An 18,320-nucleotide genomic window follows, 5' to 3' on the forward strand; every position below is an offset into this window, starting at 1 on the left:
TTTTTCTATATTATTTTTCAAGTTGTTGAATGCTTGTTTGTACGCTTCTAAGTCAGACTCTTTTATTAGAGGTAAATATTTTAACCAGATATTTTCTAATTCTTCCTTTGTTTTTTCTATAAATTCCCTAGAATATAACCTATTGGGGTTTTTCTTAAGCTTCTCTAATATTTGTTTAGCTTCAGTGAATTTCATATATATATTTATTTATAGTTCATAAAGTAAAAAATTTTTGAAGTACATTCTCTTATTTTTATGACCTTCTAGTCTTATTAGTGAATAAAATATAATTAGACTTATAACTATTATGGTGTAAAACTACACCCCGGATTTGCCGTTTTAAATTTGCTGAGGTATGACTCAGTCGTGGTCCGGGTCGTTGCAATAAATTTGTTTTATTGACCAGTTCGAAGCTGGTAAACCAAGGAAAGTTAAAAAAAGACCGTTTATTATTTTAAACAAAACTTTATTTATTAAAAGGATTTCTTTAATAATTTATTTTAATCTTGACTCTACTCGATAATTTATTTTAAGCTTGACTCTACTCAATAGTTTTTAAGCTTGACTCTACTCGATAATTTTTGCCCAAAGACGTCAGAACATCAAAGGGTTCTTCTCAAAGCTACGCAATTAGTTTTAGCCAAAGACGTCAAAACATCAATGGCGTTTATAAATCTACTCAATAATTTTTTCCCAAAGACGTCAAAACATCAAAGGGTTTTTTTCAAAGCTACGCAATTAGTTCTAGCCAAAGACGTCAAAACATCAATGGCGTTTATAAAATCTACTTCTACTGATTTATTAAGCCTTAGCGTCAAAACACCATGGGCTTCTCAAAAAAGAAAGACTTAGCGCTGGAGTAGAGTACTACTCGTTTCGGTGTGCCGGTGCTAAGTGATCTTTCATACAAAATCTCCGCTATTTATATGCGACACTTTGCTTTGCTTAGATGTACGCACAACCGCACAAGTGTAATTCGCTGTTGGCTTCGTTTTGCGTATCGTGCGTGCGTGTGTTCGCTGTTGGCTTCGTTTTGCGTGTTGTGCGTGCGTGTGTTCGCTGTTGGCTTCGTTTTGCGTATCGTGCGTGCGTGTGTTCGCTGTTGGCTTTGTAAATAATTTGTTAGTTTTGTTTTGTTTGTTTAAATAATTTTTATGCAGACGATTTTTACAACTATTGTTTTGTTTTATTCTTAATAAATTCTAAAAATAACTCTAGCTTAAATATAGTCAATTCATTTCATATAAACAATTATTTTGTATAAAAATAACTTATGTCTAGCAATTCATTTCATATAAATATTAATTTTTTTTATAAAATAACTTATGTCTAGCGATTTATTTTATTTCAACATTCATCTCGTATAAAAAATATAAATATATAAAGTAAATTTTTATTTATGCCTATACATATTTTAAGGAAAATAAAATTTACTTTATATGTCCCCTCTTCTTTGGGGGTGACTGAGCCATTAGATCAGGTTGTTTGGCACCATCTTCACTGCGACTTGTCCCTGACGGCTGATCCGTACTTGATATATGCTGTTATTGATGGTGCGTCGGAACTTTGTCTGCTGTCCGGGTCGGTGATATTGAAGTACTCGCTGGATCTCATTCTTCAGATCCTCTGGCCACTTTGGTTGCTCGGTTGTAATCACTACCTCGATGTTGCTAATGGCGTTATCGGGCTCTTTCGTACTGGGAACCGCGTTTTGTACCTGTCCTGCTAGAATTTGTTGCAAGACGTCGTCGATGACTGCAGGCGCTGGTGTTTCCATTCGATTAAGCAGGTCCATCAGGTTATTGTCACTGTATTGCAATTCGTCGGTTAGTGCGGCCATATCTAATTCGTTGAGCATGTTACCGGATGTCTCGGTAGGGGTCTCAGCTTCTTTTACGTTGCTTGACTTTGTTCGCCATCCGTCGGCTTTTCCTTTTTCCATGCGGTCGCTTGGTAGCATCTTGGGTGTAGCGTGACTGGGCCCCTTTACTGCTTTCACACGAGGTGTTGGTTTTTTATACAAGATTATAGCCTTTTGGCGGGGCGTCGGTTGACCATTTCTCCCTGGCGCTACGGACATTCTCCTTGCATATTCTACTTTATTCTTTTTGCTGGATGGTTCCGATACGTTTGGTAGCAACTGGCTGCGTGGCCTAGCGGCATTAAGTGCTTCTATTTGTTTGCGACATTTTGTCGCGGTTGCTAAGAATTTCTCGTCATCGATAGGCTTTTTAGTTGCTGTGTTATTTGTTGTATTTGACATATTGCTGTAATTGATTTTTGATCCGTGTGTATAGTTTGGAGGTTTAAGTCTGACTGATGTATTTTTGGGTACTTGATAAAGGTTATTTTTTTTCCTTAACGGTGCTTCCTGATTTCGTAGGTTGTTGTTTTTTTCCTTACTACTCTTGCTCTTTGATATTGTCACTGTTATGCACTCTAAGATCGGCAATGTGGGCTGTGATTGGTCTTCCTGCTTTGCATGGAGTGAGACGTACTATCACCGGTGAGATAAAACTTTGTACTTTATATGGACCATTGTATCGTGGTGCTAGTTTAGCGGTGAAGTCGTTTGCAGCCTTAGACAAGTGATGTTGTTTCACCCAAACGATCTGGTTGAGTTGCGGCTTCCAATTTCTTCTCCGTAGGTTATAATAGTGTGCCTGGGTATCTGCAGCGCTCCGAAGATTCTCTCTGACATTTTTGAATACTCTTTGGAGTTTGCGTGCTCGTGTGATTGGTGTTAGCGAGGCTTCGGCATTTCCAGGGGTGCATTCGTCAAAGAATGACGCCGGTAACCTAGGTTCGCGCCCCTGAAGTAAATATGCTGGGCTGTATTTGGTGGAGTCTGACGAAGCTGTATTGATCGCTAGCATGATCTCCGGTAGTAGTTCGTCCCATGTGGTGTGTTGTTCCTGTACTAGTTGAGACATGAGGGTTTTCACTGTCCGATTTGTGCGTTCCGTCGGATTTTCTTGCGGCGTGTATGGTGCAGTGAGCTGGTGTTTCACATTTATTTTCTCCAGCCATCCTTTAAACAAATTACTGACGAATTGTGGCCCGTTGTCGGTGATGACAATCTTTGGGGCTCCGAATCTTGCCAATACTCTTTCTCTAAATGCCCTGATGGTATTCTCACTGGTGGCGCGACGCATGGCAATGAGTTCCGTCCATTTGGTGAATTTGTCCACTATTACCAATAGCATGGTATTCCCTGACTTAGACCGTGGTAAGGGTCCAATGAAGTCAGCGGATACTACAGCGAATGGTTCGTCTGGGACGGTTGATAGCATTAATCCTGCTGGTTTATTTAGATTTGGCTTATATTTTTGACAGGATTCACAAGCCTTGACATGTCTCGCAATATCTCGCGACATTCCCGGCCAGTAGTATTGGTTTTGCACTCTTGTGATCGTCTTCCGAATCCCAAAGTGTCCGGCATGTACGTTGTCATGATTTTCCTGGATTATACGTGTCCGCAGGGGTTTGGGTACGCATAACCTCCAACTGTTGTCCTGGTACTTTGTTGTGTCCTTGGACAGATGTCTATACAGTTGATTATTACAAACAGTATAGTCGGGATTCTGTTGTGGATGACGCTTGAGCTCTTCCAACCGCTTTTGATACCATTTGTCCTCATGCCTGCTCTTGGAATCTGCTTGGATATGCCTTAGTATTTCTGTTGGTTGACGTGAAAGAGCATCGGCCACCACATTGAGTTTCCCTCGGCGATACTGGACATCAAAGCGGTATTGTTGGAGTTCCAATGCCCATCTCGCCACTCGTCCAGTAGGATTTTCAATCGAGTTTAGCCACTTGAGAGCTAGATGGTCGGTTATTACCGTAAACTCGTAACCCTCCAAGTAGGTCCTCATTTTTCGTATTGCCCATACAATGGCAAGGCATTCCTTTTCCGTGGCTGAGTAATTTATTTCCGTACTGGAGAGATGTCTACTGGCGTACGCTATTACCCGTTCTTGGCCCTCGATTTCCTGCGTTAATACTGCTCCAAGACCTATGTTGCTGGCATCGGTTTGTAAGCAGAATCTTTTGTTGAAGTCCGGACAGGTCAGAATGGGTGCTTCGGTCAGGAGGGTTTTGATTCTGGTAAATGCCTCTTGTTGTGCTTCCTTCCACCTCCAATGTTTTCCCTTTTTTAACATACTTGTTAACGGGTGTATTACCTGAGCAAAGTCTGGTACAAAGCGTCGATACCATGACGCGATGCCGATAAACTGTCGCAGCTGTCTGAGGTTGTTTGGAGGTTGCAAGTTTTGAATCGCGGCTACCTTATCCGGGTCCGTGTGGATGCCTTGTGCACTTACTACGTGGCCTAGGTACTTAGTTTCCGTCTGAAAGAATTCACACTTGTCTATGTTGATCTTTAAGTTTGCAGCTTTTAGTCTGTGGAATACTTTTTTCAGATTTGTCCAGTGATGTTGCAATGAGGTCCCTGTTACAATAATGTCGTCTAAATAAGCAAACGCATGTGGCTCTAAGTCAGCTCCAATAACCTGGTCCAGAGCCCGTTGGAATGTGGCAGGGGCTGAGTGTAAACCAAATGGCAACACGCGCCATTGGAATAGTCCCCGTCCTGGTACCGTGAAGGCAGTATATGGTTTGCTGTTGGGATCCATTGGAATCTGCCAGTATCCGTCCTTCAGATCGATGCTGCTTATGTATTTAGCATTTCGTAACCGGTCCAAGATATGGTGGATGCGCGGAAGGGGGTAGGCGTCCGGTACTGAGTTGTTATTTAGCTGACGGTAGTCAATGCAAAACCGCCAGTCGCCATTCTTCTTCTTGACTAGTACTACAGGAGAACTGTAGGGACTTCGCGACGGCTCTATACACCCTTTGTGTAGTAATTCGTCAACCTTGTTGTTGATGACCTGTTGCATGGCCGGATTTTTGGGGTAGTACCTTTGCTTAATGGGGCGATCATCTTTCATCACTATCTTATGGGTAGTGATGTTTGATACGCCGGACATGTTACTGAAACCCTCCAATTCCTCTGCTAAGCCTTTGTTGATTTCCTCAGTTTCTTCCCCTTTGGTCAACCGGAGTGTAGGGGATTGTAATTGCAATGTTCGTACTTTTAGTTCATTTACGGTGATACTTGCTCCTCCAATAGTTATCGTGGTTCCAATTGCTTGGCAAAAGTCCATGCCTAAAATTATGTCGTCTGTACTTTCGTCTAATACCAATAGCTGTGTTTGAATGGTGTCATCTCCTAGTCGTAACGCTACCTCTGCACCCCAGGTAAGATCACGCGTTGTGTTGTCGGCCATTCGAACTCTAGTAGTGGTCCGAAATTCCCGAGTTCTTAGTTGTAAATTTTGTGCAAGTGTCCGACTGATGAAACTTCGTGAGGCACCAGTATCTATTGTGGCTTCTAGCGTATAAGTATCTAAATGTACGGTGGCCATCACTTGGGCATCCTTTAGGTAGAGTGGTTGTTTGTCATGTGCGCAGGGTTTTGGTCGGTAGGAGTCACTGTCCCTGCGGTGGAGTGCTCCTGATTGCCGTTTCCCGAATATTTTCGGCAGCAGTCCACGGTCCGTATGTTTTTTAATCCACATACCCAGCAGAAGAGTATCCGTCGCCCTTGGCATCTCTTAGCGAGGTGTCCATAGTGCCCACATCGACGACAGGCCAGGTTGGGATTGACTATTTTGTCGGTCTGGGTCTTCACAATGTGGCTACGCTCTTCGCGAATTTTATGGTGGTTGGATTTCTCCTGTTCCAGACGAAGTATCTCGAAATCTTCGGCCAGCGTAACTAGTTCATCCAGGCTTGCGAAGTCGCGACGCTTAATATACATCTGGTAATCCGTGCCAGAGTTCCGATAAATTCGGTCCAGTTGTTGACACATGTCGAGGCCGGCATGACGCATTAGGTCCTGCATGACGATGACGAAATCTTTGAACCCCTCACGTTGCTTTTGCTTGCGGGCACGAATTTCGTCCTCTAATTTTTCGAAGTATCGCACCGGTAGGAAAAATTTCAGAAAATCGGCCTTAAATGTAGACCATAGTTTCCATTGCCTGTTGTTGTTACGATACCAGATCAGTGCTTTGTCTCTTAATAACTCTGGCATGGTCCGTGGCATTAGATTTACGTTAATACCATATACGTCGGCCAACTCTTCAATCCTTTCTATAAACATAAGTGGGTCCTTGCCACCATCATACTTGATGGCCCACTTCCTCACTTGCTCCATGGTTTGTGTAATAGGTGGGAGTATGATCTGCACCTCGTTGCTAGGCTCTTGTACTGTTGGTACCGTTTTGGTGTGTTTCCGTGCGAGCTCCCATAACATTTCTCTTCTTGCCATATCATAGTCCTCTTCCTCAATATATGCCGCCAGCCTGCGTCGAAGTTCCTCTACAGAACCGGTTGTACCCAATTCCATTTCGTCCAAGTAATGGATGAGCTCCTCCTTGCGTAGGTTGTATAACCACGACTTGCTGGGAGTAGGAGGTCTTCGAGATTCTTGGTCACTGGTCACCTTTAAATCCACCGACATCACTAATCTTGGTTTTCTTTCCTGTTTGGTTTATTTTCGAACTTAGGTCCCTGCTCGGGCGCCAATTGTAACGACACGGATTTGTCGTTTTAAATTTGCTGAGGTATGACTCAGTCGTGGTCCGGGTCGTTGCAATAAATTTGTTTTATTGACCAGTTCGAAGCTGGTAAACCAAGGAAAGTTAAAAAGACCGTTTATTATTTTAAACAAAACTTTATTTATTAAAAGGATTTCTTTAATAATTTATTTTAATCTTGACTCTACTCGATAATTTATTTTAAGCTTGACTCTACTCAATAGTTTTTAAGCTTGACTCTACTCGATAATTTTTGCCCAAAGACGTCAGAACATCAAAGGGTTCTTCTCAAAGCTACGCAATTAGTTTTAGCCAAAGACGTCAAAACATCAATGGCGTTTATAAATCTACTCAATAATTTTTACCCAAAGACGTCAAAACATCAAAGGGTTTTTTTTTCAAAGCTACGCAATTAGTTCTAGCCAAAGACGTCAAAACATCAATGGCGTTTATAAAATCTACTTCTACTGATTTATTAAGCCTTAGCGTCAAAACACCATGGGCTTCTCAAAAAAAAGAAAGACTTAGCGCTGGAGTAGAGTACTACTCGTTTCGGTGTGCCGGTGCTAAGTGATCTTTCATACAAAATCTCCGCTATTTATATGCGACACTTTGCTTTGCTTAGATGTACGCACAACCGCACAAGTGTAATTCGCTGTTGGCTTCGTTTTGCGTATCGTGCGTGCGTGTGTTCGCTGTTGGCTTCGTTTTGCGTGTTGTGCGTGCGTGTGTTCGCTGTTGGCTTCGTTTTGCGTATCGTGCGTGCGTGTGTTCGCTGTTGGCTTTGTAAATAATTTGTTAGTTTTGTTTTGTTTGTTTAAATAATTTTTATGCAGATGATTTTTACAACTATTGTTTTGTTTTATTCTTAATAAATTCTAAAAATAACTCTAGCTTAAATATAGTCAATTCATTTCATATAAACAATTATTTTGTATAAAAATAACTTATGTCTAGCAATTCATTTCATATAAATATTAATTTTTTATAAAATAACTTATGTCTAGCGATTTATTTCATTTCAACATTCATCTCGTATAAAAAATATTTATATATAAAGTAAATTTTTATTTATGCATATACATATTTTAAGGAAAATAAAATTTACTTTATATATTGATCCCTTCAATATTTGCATTCCTTAATTCTTTCTCAAGATCAGCAATAAACAATATGAAAAGGAGAGGGTTGAGAATTTCTCCTAGGAGAACGTCCTCGGTAACAAAGATATGATCGGAGTCTTTTTGTTGAAGTTTGATCACGAAGAAAGCCTTGTCGTTAATAGACTGGAGAATTTTAATTAAGCGCGAACTTATACCTTGCGAATGAAGTTTTTGCCAGAGCAGCATCTGGTCAATAGAATCAAATACCCTTTTGAAATCAATAAAAAGTCCGTAAGCAGAGTTGCTTTTTAGACGTAGATGTATTTGAATTGATGTTTGAAGAGTAAAAATATTATCAGTACATGATCTTTTTTTTCTAAACCCATTTTGCGACTCAGGAATTTTATTGTATTGTTCCGCCCATGGCAAGAGGCGATCATGCAGAATATGGGTAAAAAATTTTAAGATAATATTGAATAGAGCAATGCCTCTATAATTTTCGGGTGAGTTTATATCACCTTTTTTGTGTAACATAATAAGTATGGACTATGACCAAGAAGCTGATGTGCTTCCAATTAAGAGAATATTATTGAATACAGACTGTAGGACATAAATCCGTTGACTAGATAAATTCTTAAAGAACTCTGCCGTAATCGCATTTTCGCCTGGAGCCTTATTGATTTTGATTTTGATTTTATTTATTGCTGTTTTTATTTCAATTATTGTTATTTCCGAATCCAGCGCTTCGATAAAGTTTTCAGACAGTATAAGTTCAATGGTAGGACGAGGTAGTTAAATTTGCTCGTAGAAGCTTTGCCAAACAGAATTTTGTATGGGGTTGTTGACAAAAGGTTTTCTATTGTACGATTTAATAACATTCCAAAAGTCTTTCGAACTTTTTACGTTAAAGAATTTGTTTTTGACCTTAATTTCATATTCCGTTCTTTTTTCAAACAGCATTTTTTTGTAATTAGCTTTTAAATTTATGTATACCGCTTTAGTTTTAGATAAAAAGCTTTGTCGTTTGCACTTTTTTAGGGCATGATTTAGATTTTTCTTTGAGGCCCGTAGCTCTGAGTCAAACCATGGCTTAGAAGTATAATAAAGAGAAGAAGTATAGTAAAGAGGCATAAAGGACTTAGCAATAACCATTTCTGATGCTTGAGCGGATTTTTGTAGAGATAGTTGTAGTTTAGCAACTTTTTGCTAAATTTTTTTTAACTAGAGATACAATACCACCTTAGCTCTACCAGTGGACTTTTCCCTTATTGCTGGGGTTGTCACCGCATCATAGTTGCACCAAGGACTAAGGCTAGTATTGAAAGGTGTTGTTGACCAGGTTTCATAGACAGATATGATCTGCGAGTCAGCAATTTTTGGTTCATTAAAAAGATTTGCAATACCGTGTATTTTCCAAAATGTTATTTAAAGCTTAAAAAGATTGTATGTAGATGCTGTGTTCCGTGTTGTTAATGTGCTGTATTCGTTCTTCAGTTTTTTGCCATATGGTTGTTTTGATCTAGCTCATTCATGATGCTTAATAAGTTAAGATTAAGGTTTTCAAGTTTGTTTCCATACATAGGTTGGAGAGTAGTAGTCGCCTCCTCATTGCCACACTTTAGGATTCCATTTTTGCTCCATTTGCACCACTTGTTTCCAATGCGTATTCTATCATCTCGAACGAGCACCTTATGCGCACGATCTATTGAGAGAATTTTTTTCCTTATTAAAAGAAGAGCTTTTTTATGCTGTTGTCTGTCTTTGTTCAGGTCTTTTTCAATCCTAATCGTAGAGTTTGCAAGTTTGTGTATGTTTTGGAAAACCAGGCCAATCGATTCTTCTGACATCATCTCTGCCAAGACGTTGATTTTATTTTTCCGCTATGATATGACTCTAGCTTTACGGACTACAATGTTTATTCCAAGAGTTTCTTCACACAGTTTTGTGACAGCTTCTTTGGGTGGCAGCTGATCTGTTAGTCCTTTGAAAATTAGGTTTTTTTTCTTATTGGCGTCAACTAGTCGTATCAGTTCTTCGTGGTCGGTTTGTTTTTTATGTTCCAATTTAATTATTTTTTCTCTTAAAGTTTTATTTTCTTCTGAAAGCATTCCGACTGTACGATTAAGGCTGATTATATTTGTGTTAACAGCTTCTAAATCGGATTTAGTAGCAATATCCCTCAATTTCTCATCTAGACTGCTCACCATTGTTTTTTGTATATCCTGTGTAATAATAAATTTGTTTTGATACGCAAATTTATTATATTTGTTTTTATTTTATTAGATTTTTCTTTCGATTTTATTAGTTTCTTCTTATTGAATTAGCAGGAAGAAATCTGCACATTAGTAGGCATCCGAGAATGCCGAGACAAAAATAAAAGTGAGAATTTGGTTTAAGCTGTTCGAGCTCAGTTTCAAATCTGAATTTTATTAACAATTTTCCAAACTATTTATACAAAATATTTTACTATAATTTACAAATATTTTTCTTAATAATTTTAATTGCGGCGGCACTAAAAAGTTTGACCCACGTCAATGCTTAGAAAATATTATGACACATTCAAGTGTGTCATATCGACATGTGCAGAATAGTAGCACAGAAAAGAAAAGTGTCAAATGGCAATTGCATACTTGCTATGACCAAATATTCTACTTGCATTGCGGTGGTTCTTCCGTGTGCGATCGCATTACATATTACATTGGTTAATATAAAATAATTTGTGCATAAGCACTTTTAAAAATACATAAAATAATTTATTGTTTGTTTTTGTTTACATTTGTTGCGCTATACACAACACATGCAAAAGCTCCGACACATCCATACTGCCAACAGATTGTAGGTGTCACCTTTGTAAGGTGACACCTCTGAGATAGTACGTTTTGCTGCTGAGCCAGACATGGTATTGTTCATTAATTTGGTGGATTTGGATGGAGGGCTTCTTCCAATAGGCATTATATATTTCGTGGTCGATTTCTTGACAAAAATCTTTTTAGATTGTTAAATGGACGCGGTTTAAAACAAAAATGATTAGGTTTCTAAATAGATTTTTAAATGTTGTTTATGTGTGGTGTCAAATTCCTTGTGTGTGGACTTATGCATTTGTTTGTAAACAATGCAATGCGCTTGAAAACAATTAGTATATTTGTATTTACACTGCGCATTGAAATATATAATCACTTATTATTGTATTAATAATATGCTTTGCCAATATAACTATCGCGTACACATTACACACACACGTATTTTTTTTTTACCTTTTCTTCATACAATGTTGCCACGATCGAATATATTATAGTAGTTTTTTATTTTCATCACGATAGTATATTGCAAACGAATAAATTTTTGCCTGATCATTATACCACTTAATGTCTTGTACAGAATATTGAATCGGAAAAACATAATATTTAGAGAAATCACACAAAAGAATGTATTCACTTTCTGCTCACTTGTTTTTAACGATAAAGGAATACAACAGCAATTTGTCTAAACTGCTCGTTAAGGATTGCAGATATTTTTCAACTGGAAATGTGAAAGCTTTAATGTGGTTCTAGCTTGACGAACCCATTAATTATATGTAACAGATTCAATGTTGTTGTCATCAAAGGTGTTCAGAAGTTGTTGATTGATATTTACAGTACCAGGACATTTCTCGCAAGTTCGTAAATAACATTCTGTGCTTTAAGTCTACGAATCATGCGGTGTAGGCAATCTTTATAGTCATATATCGGTTCTATAGTACATGCAGTAAGTGATTTTATACATGCTCCGTTAGGGTGGCTCACGTTATAGGGGGGAAAATTAAAAATGAAGTTTTGAATGAGCGCACCCCCTAGGAATATGCCATTGACCAAAAAAATGATATTCCCAAAGTTTTGGAGCAATAGGATTAAAAATGACGTTGCGCCACTCGAGCAAAGTTGAGTTTTCAGTACAGAAAACAGAAATTTTTAAATTCAAGGTCATTTTTTTATCTTTGTTACTTGTTTTAACAGTTATTAATATGTACTCATTTGATAGATAATTAAAATACCTTTTTAATAAGATACTGATGAGCAAAATCGGTTAAAAATTATGCGCAAAACACAATAATTAGTTCAGCGACTATGCTTTGTTTTCTATTTCATACCTTTTAGATTGCATGCACAATGCAATCACAAATGTTTACAAGAAACGGAAGAAACATAAATAAAAAATAAAAATAATACATTTTTACTTAATAATTTATATAGATATTTAAGTAGAATTGAAAATGTAGTCAAAACAAGATTTTTTTCGTAAGCAAAGAGAAAATGGTCGTACAGGGAGTATGACTGAAATTAATATCCTTTTAGCAAACGAAGCAAAAGCGGCTAAAAATTGCATTGATTTTAATTGGAATAAATTCGATGAAGAAATTTGTCTCAAAATGGAAGCTGAATCTTTAGTCACAGTTCAAAAAAATTGGGATAACGCAGACAGAACGTTTAGTTTAGTTTCCGCCCTTGACAAATGCAAGGTTTCGGATCGCTACGCTATACATATTTTGTAGTTGTAGGTATGGTTAGCTGTGGTGCCCAGGTGCCATCTAAGATTCTCAATGGATGGCGAAAATCATGTACTTACTAAAAATATTTATTTGAAGAGATCAATTTACATATAACTCGGATGATTTGTACGAGATATATACATTTTTATAGTGAGCATATGTGTGAACATTTTAACCCACACTAGGTTAGGTTATGTTCGGAAGGCACGTACTGACAGTTGTCAGCACTTCTACTCGGAGACATATATTGCCCATTGGAATGCCCTTAAAAAATTTTACCAGGAGATGCGAGTTGCTAACCATTGTTATCCTTGTTAAACCATTTGGTTTTCCAGATGAAGTTGAGGAGATCCGATAAGTTTGCTTTCGTTATCTTTTCCAAGCCAGTAAAATAAGGATCCCCAAGACATCAAAGTAGACATGTTTGAAGTCGTGGACAGAGACATAGGAAGTGGTTGTTAGATTTTACCTCCTCTTCGTCTTGGCAACTCCTATATAATCCACTTGTTGGAACTCGCCACCGTTGGAGCATAAGCGCAATGGCACAGTGCCCCTGCACACGAACTGCAGGTTTGCTGAAGCCTTAAAGGCTTTTCGTTTTATTTTTGTCCAACTTAGGGCATAAGATTAGTCTTCGCGGCTAGTTTATAAATTGTTAGTCACCGTATTGATTCCCTCTATTATATTAAACAGTTTACATATCGGTGTATGTATTGAGAGGTCGACCTCTCCTGTATGCAGTTCAGAACCTTTCTTGGCCATCTCATCTGCTAGGCCATCCCATCTGCTAGTTCATTCCGTTCAATATTGCTATGTCCAAGTATCCGAAATGTACTATGTCCCACAAAGAGAGACCTTATGATGTTGGATGCTCATCAGTGAATCGCGACATTTTAATACTATCTTGGAATTTAGATTCAATTGCTTTCAGTGCGGCATATCTACAAAAATCGTGAAATTCGAAGGACGAATTGTACTTTGTTGTGTAATGTTGACCTCTTTTCGATAACATATATGTCGCCTGATTCTAAATTGCTTGGAATACAGCAGTTTTGGGAACAACAACAGTTTCAAATTTGCTTTGTTAAATTTTGGCAACCATGCCACTTTTTAATGACGAAAAGTGCGAAAATGAGCAAAACAAAGAAAAGAATTGCGTATCATATATTGATTTAAATGTAAAAATTTAAATGTAAAAATATTTGTTTGCTGCACAAATTATCGGAAATAAATATAAGTTATTTTATGAGTAAATAGTAAATAATAAAAAACATTTATTTTAATGAGTAAAATAAATATATAAATAAAAAAAAATTAAAAAATAAACAATTTTAAAAAAGTTTTCAAAAATGCATTCAGGAGCAGGAGCAAGAAATTTTGCAACAGAGGATCAATTGCAGAAACTTGCGAGACGCTGCAAATCCACTTGAGTGATTTCTTGTAAGTACAAATGTAAATTTAATTTGGTTTTAAAATAAACGTTTTTTTCATTATAGATTTCAAAAATATTATAAAGTAAATAAACCAGCATTTATTTACCTGTTAGAGGAACTTAGTGAGGAACTACAACCAGCAAAGAAGCAGTTTGCAGTTGTTCCAATTGTGAAATTGAGCGGTTGTTTGCATTTCTTTGCTGAAGGAGCTTATCAGACATCAGACATTAAATATCACAGTTAAATATATTCGAAAAATTTATTATTATTGGTTACTTAAATGTTAAATTTAACTCTTTTCTAAATTTTTAACTCTTTTTTAACTAATTAAAAAAAACCTTATGTTATGATATCAATTTTTCAATGTCTTTATTTTCAAACATTCACTGGTTTTATACAAAATTTGCGTAAATTATAATTTAATTTTTTTATATAATTAGGATAGAAATGTCCTTCATGCTTCAATTAATGAACTAATAATAGTTTATACCTGTGAAGATCTTACAATAAAAAAGAAGCAATGTTTTACCTGCACATGATTGCAAAAGTTTATTTTAACTTATTCTTGGAATCCCATTCATTTCAGAATTTGGTCTCCTTTCATTTTTCTATTGTTTTAAAAACAATAGTTAACACTTTAATTACACTGGTCAACAAAGATTTTGTCCTAGAGACGTTGTTAAGAGATCCTAGACGTATTTTTCGTGCTGATTCCGAATCTGTATTTAGATTCTTTCTATCATGTCTAAATTCTTCAAAACTGTTGAATGTATATTTTTGCTATAAAGTCGTAATTTACCTACTGCTCAAAAAGTATCCGGATTTTGTTGTTTGTTAACTACTTTTTAAGTAATAGACCTTTTTTAAAAATTTTTTTTTGTTATGTTGGTACATCCTTTCTTGACATATAATACAAATTTCAACGCCATCTGACAATTAGTTTGTTTACAGCAGCTGTTAATGTGAGACTACCTCAAGTGCATTTAGCGATTTTTACTATGGAAAATTCTTGTTGTACGCGATTTTTTGACCAAACACGGCACCACTGTCATCGCTCAGGCACCATATTCGCCAGATCTAGATCCGTGCGAGTTTTTTCTGTTTCCGAAACTCAAATTGCCCCTTCGTGGTAAGCTTTTTGAGTCGATTGAATCGGTAAAAGAAAATTCGCCGAAGGAACTAAAAGCCATACCTTCACGGGCCTTTGAAAAGTGTATGAAAGATTGGATTAAGCGTTGAGTATTATCGCGTGGAACTCATTCAAAAATGTAGTTGAGCATTTTTTAGGAAATATGTTGGCTGAAAATTATCGCGATCTGGTGGCTAATCTAATTGATTCATACCAAAAAATGGGCTGCAATATGTCTTTAAAACTTCACTTTCTACACTCTCACCTGGACTTTTTTCCACCAAATCTTGGCGCCGTTAGTGATGAACATGGTGAGCGTTTTCACCAGGATATTTTACACATGGAAAAACGCTACAAAGGAAATTTCACTAACATGTTAGCAGATTACTGCTGGACACTAAAAAGGGACTTACCAGATGCTCAATATGCGAAAAAAACATAAGTAAGTACCATTTTTTAAATTCACGATTTATTTGCTGAAACCCCTTGAATCACCCGTTAATCCGGTTGTCTAAAGAAAACTAGACGTGATAGAAAAAATCTAAGTCCAAATTTGGAATCAGCACGCAAAATACCTCTAGGATCACCCAACAACATATCTAGGAAAAAAAAAAATTTTTTTTGTTGACCTGTGTTAGTGGAAAAAACCCGTGTGAATAAATAAATAAATAAAAATTCAAATATTTCAAATTTGTTATACTTTTATTAAAATAATAATTTTAATAAAATATATTAAATGAAAATTTAGTTATATTAAATTTATTAAAACAATTTTATTAAAATATATTTGGAAAACTAATCAACTCTTGTGGATAAAATAAAAAAATAAAACTTTGAAAATATTAAATTTATTGTAATAATTATATTATAATGATAATTTTATTAAAATATATTCAAAATTCTGATCATTTTTAGTTACTTTTATATTAAATCAAACCATTTTTAATAATTTTTTAACTTGTCTCCCCAACAATTTGCTTGGGAAAGAATTTGTGCAAAATTGGGAGAAAACTCCCATTCCAATGCGATTCAGAATAGCAAAATTGGGAACAAAACTCCCATTCCCAAATTATTTAGAATAGCAAACTTGGGAACAGCGAACAAACTCCCATTTCCATGCGATTCAGAATAGGTCTGAATTTGTTTGCTGTTCGAATTTATAGCTTATTAAATATGGATGGCTTTATAAAATCGGTCTTATTAGTTGAAGATTTCAAATTTTTTTGTTAAGGGATCAATTTAACGATCAGTGGATAATAATCTTTCGAAGGAAAAATTATCTAATGCGCCTTGTTGATTTTAATGACTGTCATCCAATATATTGTTAATTAATTACAATTACTGCAATTTTTTTTATTTACAAACTGTTTGCTGTGATTTGTTATAGATTTCTATTTTGGACTGATAATCCTATATATTATACATTCTCCAAGTCAACACGGACTGTTTTATGGCACTGTACTGCGGGTCGTGGAAAATGGCTACAAAGCATCTATCGTTTTTCTTTAGAAAATTTTCTAGCAGTTTGTTCTCATATTTTTTGATAAATTAAAGAATTTCAATTAAGGTTATATTGTTGAGTTTTCCTCTTCATAAATTATATTAAATAAATTAAATATTCATATTTTGAATATTAAATTTATTAACTTGACCTATATTTTATAAATTTTTAAAATACACTGCATTTATGCGACACAATGAAAACCGCAAAAAGATGATGATTTGTTTCCAATGAAGCAAATTCAATGACACCAGAACCGACAATGACATTAAAATGCAGATCATAATCATCTATTTCGTAATCAAAATCGATTCGACAAAAATAGATTTGCACAATATGTCTATATATATATATGAAATAACACTTGCTACATAGGTATTTAAAAAATAAAATCTACTAAATCTTTAAAAATAAATTTTTATCAAAATATCGATCCAGTTGCTACTTTCTTTGCTGAACCCATTTGCATTTAATATTGGCTCGTTCAACCTCGTGTATTAGTCTGCATCCTAGAGGTGCTTTACCAATTATGTCGATTTCATCGTAGTCCCAGTTAAGGCAGTGTCTATTAGCTAATATTTGTTCAACACCATTCCAAGCAATCATGACACCATTATCTGAACAAAATTTTTTGGACGGTCTGAATATTTGGCAACTGTACTGCTCTGTCAAGTATTTTAAATCATCGAAAATATAGTCATTATTAGCAACACCGCCAGAAACCACTAAACGCGGCACAGAATTCTGAAAAAAATTTTTAGATATACAATACTCAATTGCACGTTGTGTTCGATTCATTAAATGACGGCTACACGCTTTCAAGAGTCCAGCGCAAAAGTTATTATAATTGTTAATGATATTGTCAGGAGCAGTGCCTTGATAAATATATAATTAAAGATAAATTTGTTAATAAAACTTCATTACATATATATTTACACTGTATTTCTTCAGCAGCTTTAATTAATCGAAATGAGTTATTTTTTATACCAGCAAAGCTAAAATTACAATTTCTCTTATTCGTAAGAGGCAAAGGAAATTCAAAAATCTCGGGATTTGTTGCACTCCGAGCAGCGTCTTCCACAGCTTGGCCACCACTAAAATTGCGATACTTTGGTATAACATACAGACGTAAACGACGAGCTATTTTATCGAAAGCTTCACCAGGAGCATCATCCAAACTTTCCCCCAGAAGCGAAAATTCATTTGGAGCTTTAATATATGTTAGTTGACAATGACCTCCACTTATAAGTAGACAAAGAAAAGGATACGGTATAGTATGCTCCATTCGAGCTTGTAGGGCATGAGCTTCCATATGATGAATGGTAACCAACGGTTTGGAATACGTACGAGCCAAATATTTTGCAAAGCGAACACCAACAATTAAACTAAGTGGTAAACCTTTTTGACAAAATCATTGACTGTGTGGCTAAATTTATGGGATTCATATATGTATATAAGAAGTTACCAGGTTTATTTGTGACTGCAATGGCGTCTATTTTGTGCGGAACAATGCCGGCTTCTGTCATACAATGCTGAAAAGCGTTACTAATCTGTTGACGATGTAAGTCCTGCGCTCGAGGAGGAGTTATTCCACCATATCTGCAAGTAGATGTGATAGACTTCAAATTTAGTGGAAAATATTTTTACAATAGTGATGCATATATATATTACTACAGTAATGTTCAATGCCCCATTTACTCTCTATATGATACTGTTACTACACATAATATTGTTACCTAGAATGAATATATTGCTGCGAATACACTACATTTGCTAAAACCTTTCTGTCGGAATTTACAATTGCAATTCCTGTGTCATCACATGAAGTCTCAATGCCCAACACACATATCGACCTCGTTGTTTCACACGTTTTACATAACTTAATGTATGATCTTCTAACAAACTTAAAAATAACCTGCATTTATAACAAAGTTTAAAAAAACATATAACAAGAAACTCTTTTTTAAGTCAGCACGTCAGAGCAAAGAATACTTGTACAGGAACGGCAACTTAAATGTAAACAA

General features: G+C 36.1%; 1 protein-coding gene across 1 annotated transcript; it reads right to left on the bottom strand.

Moving 5' to 3' along the window:
- Nucleotides 1–15,792: 15,792 nt before the first annotated feature.
- On the bottom strand, nt 15,793–18,320 carry LOC119667786 (probable tRNA N6-adenosine threonylcarbamoyltransferase, mitochondrial). The gene is made up of 4 exons (XM_038077101.1): nt 18,033–18,320; nt 17,762–17,895; nt 17,233–17,694; nt 15,793–17,171 (listed from the first exon to the last, which is right to left on the bottom strand). The coding sequence occupies exons 1-4, from the start codon at nt 18,215–18,217 to the stop codon at nt 16,738–16,740; spliced, it is 1,215 nt and encodes a 404-aa protein (XP_037933029.1). The 5' UTR covers nt 18,218–18,320; the 3' UTR covers nt 15,793–16,737.

The sequence above is a fragment of the Teleopsis dalmanni genome, chromosome 1 (genome assembly GCF_002237135.1).
Source record: "Teleopsis dalmanni isolate 2A chromosome 1, ASM223713v2, whole genome shotgun sequence".
NCBI lineage: Eukaryota > Metazoa > Arthropoda > Insecta > Diptera > Diopsidae > Teleopsis > Teleopsis dalmanni.

Coding starts and splice junctions, on each gene's coding strand:
- LOC119667786 (XM_038077101.1), bottom strand. CDS start 18,217: ATGCAGGTTATTTTTAAGTTTGTTAGAAGATCATACATTAAGTTATGT. Junction 17,896..18,032: donor CAGCAATATATTCATTCTAG/GTAACAATATTA, acceptor ATCTACTTGCAG/ATATGGTGGAATAACTCCTC. Junction 17,695..17,761: donor TGCAGTCACAAATAAACCTG/GTAACTTCTTAT, acceptor TTTGTCAAAAAG/GTTTACCACTTAGTTTAATT.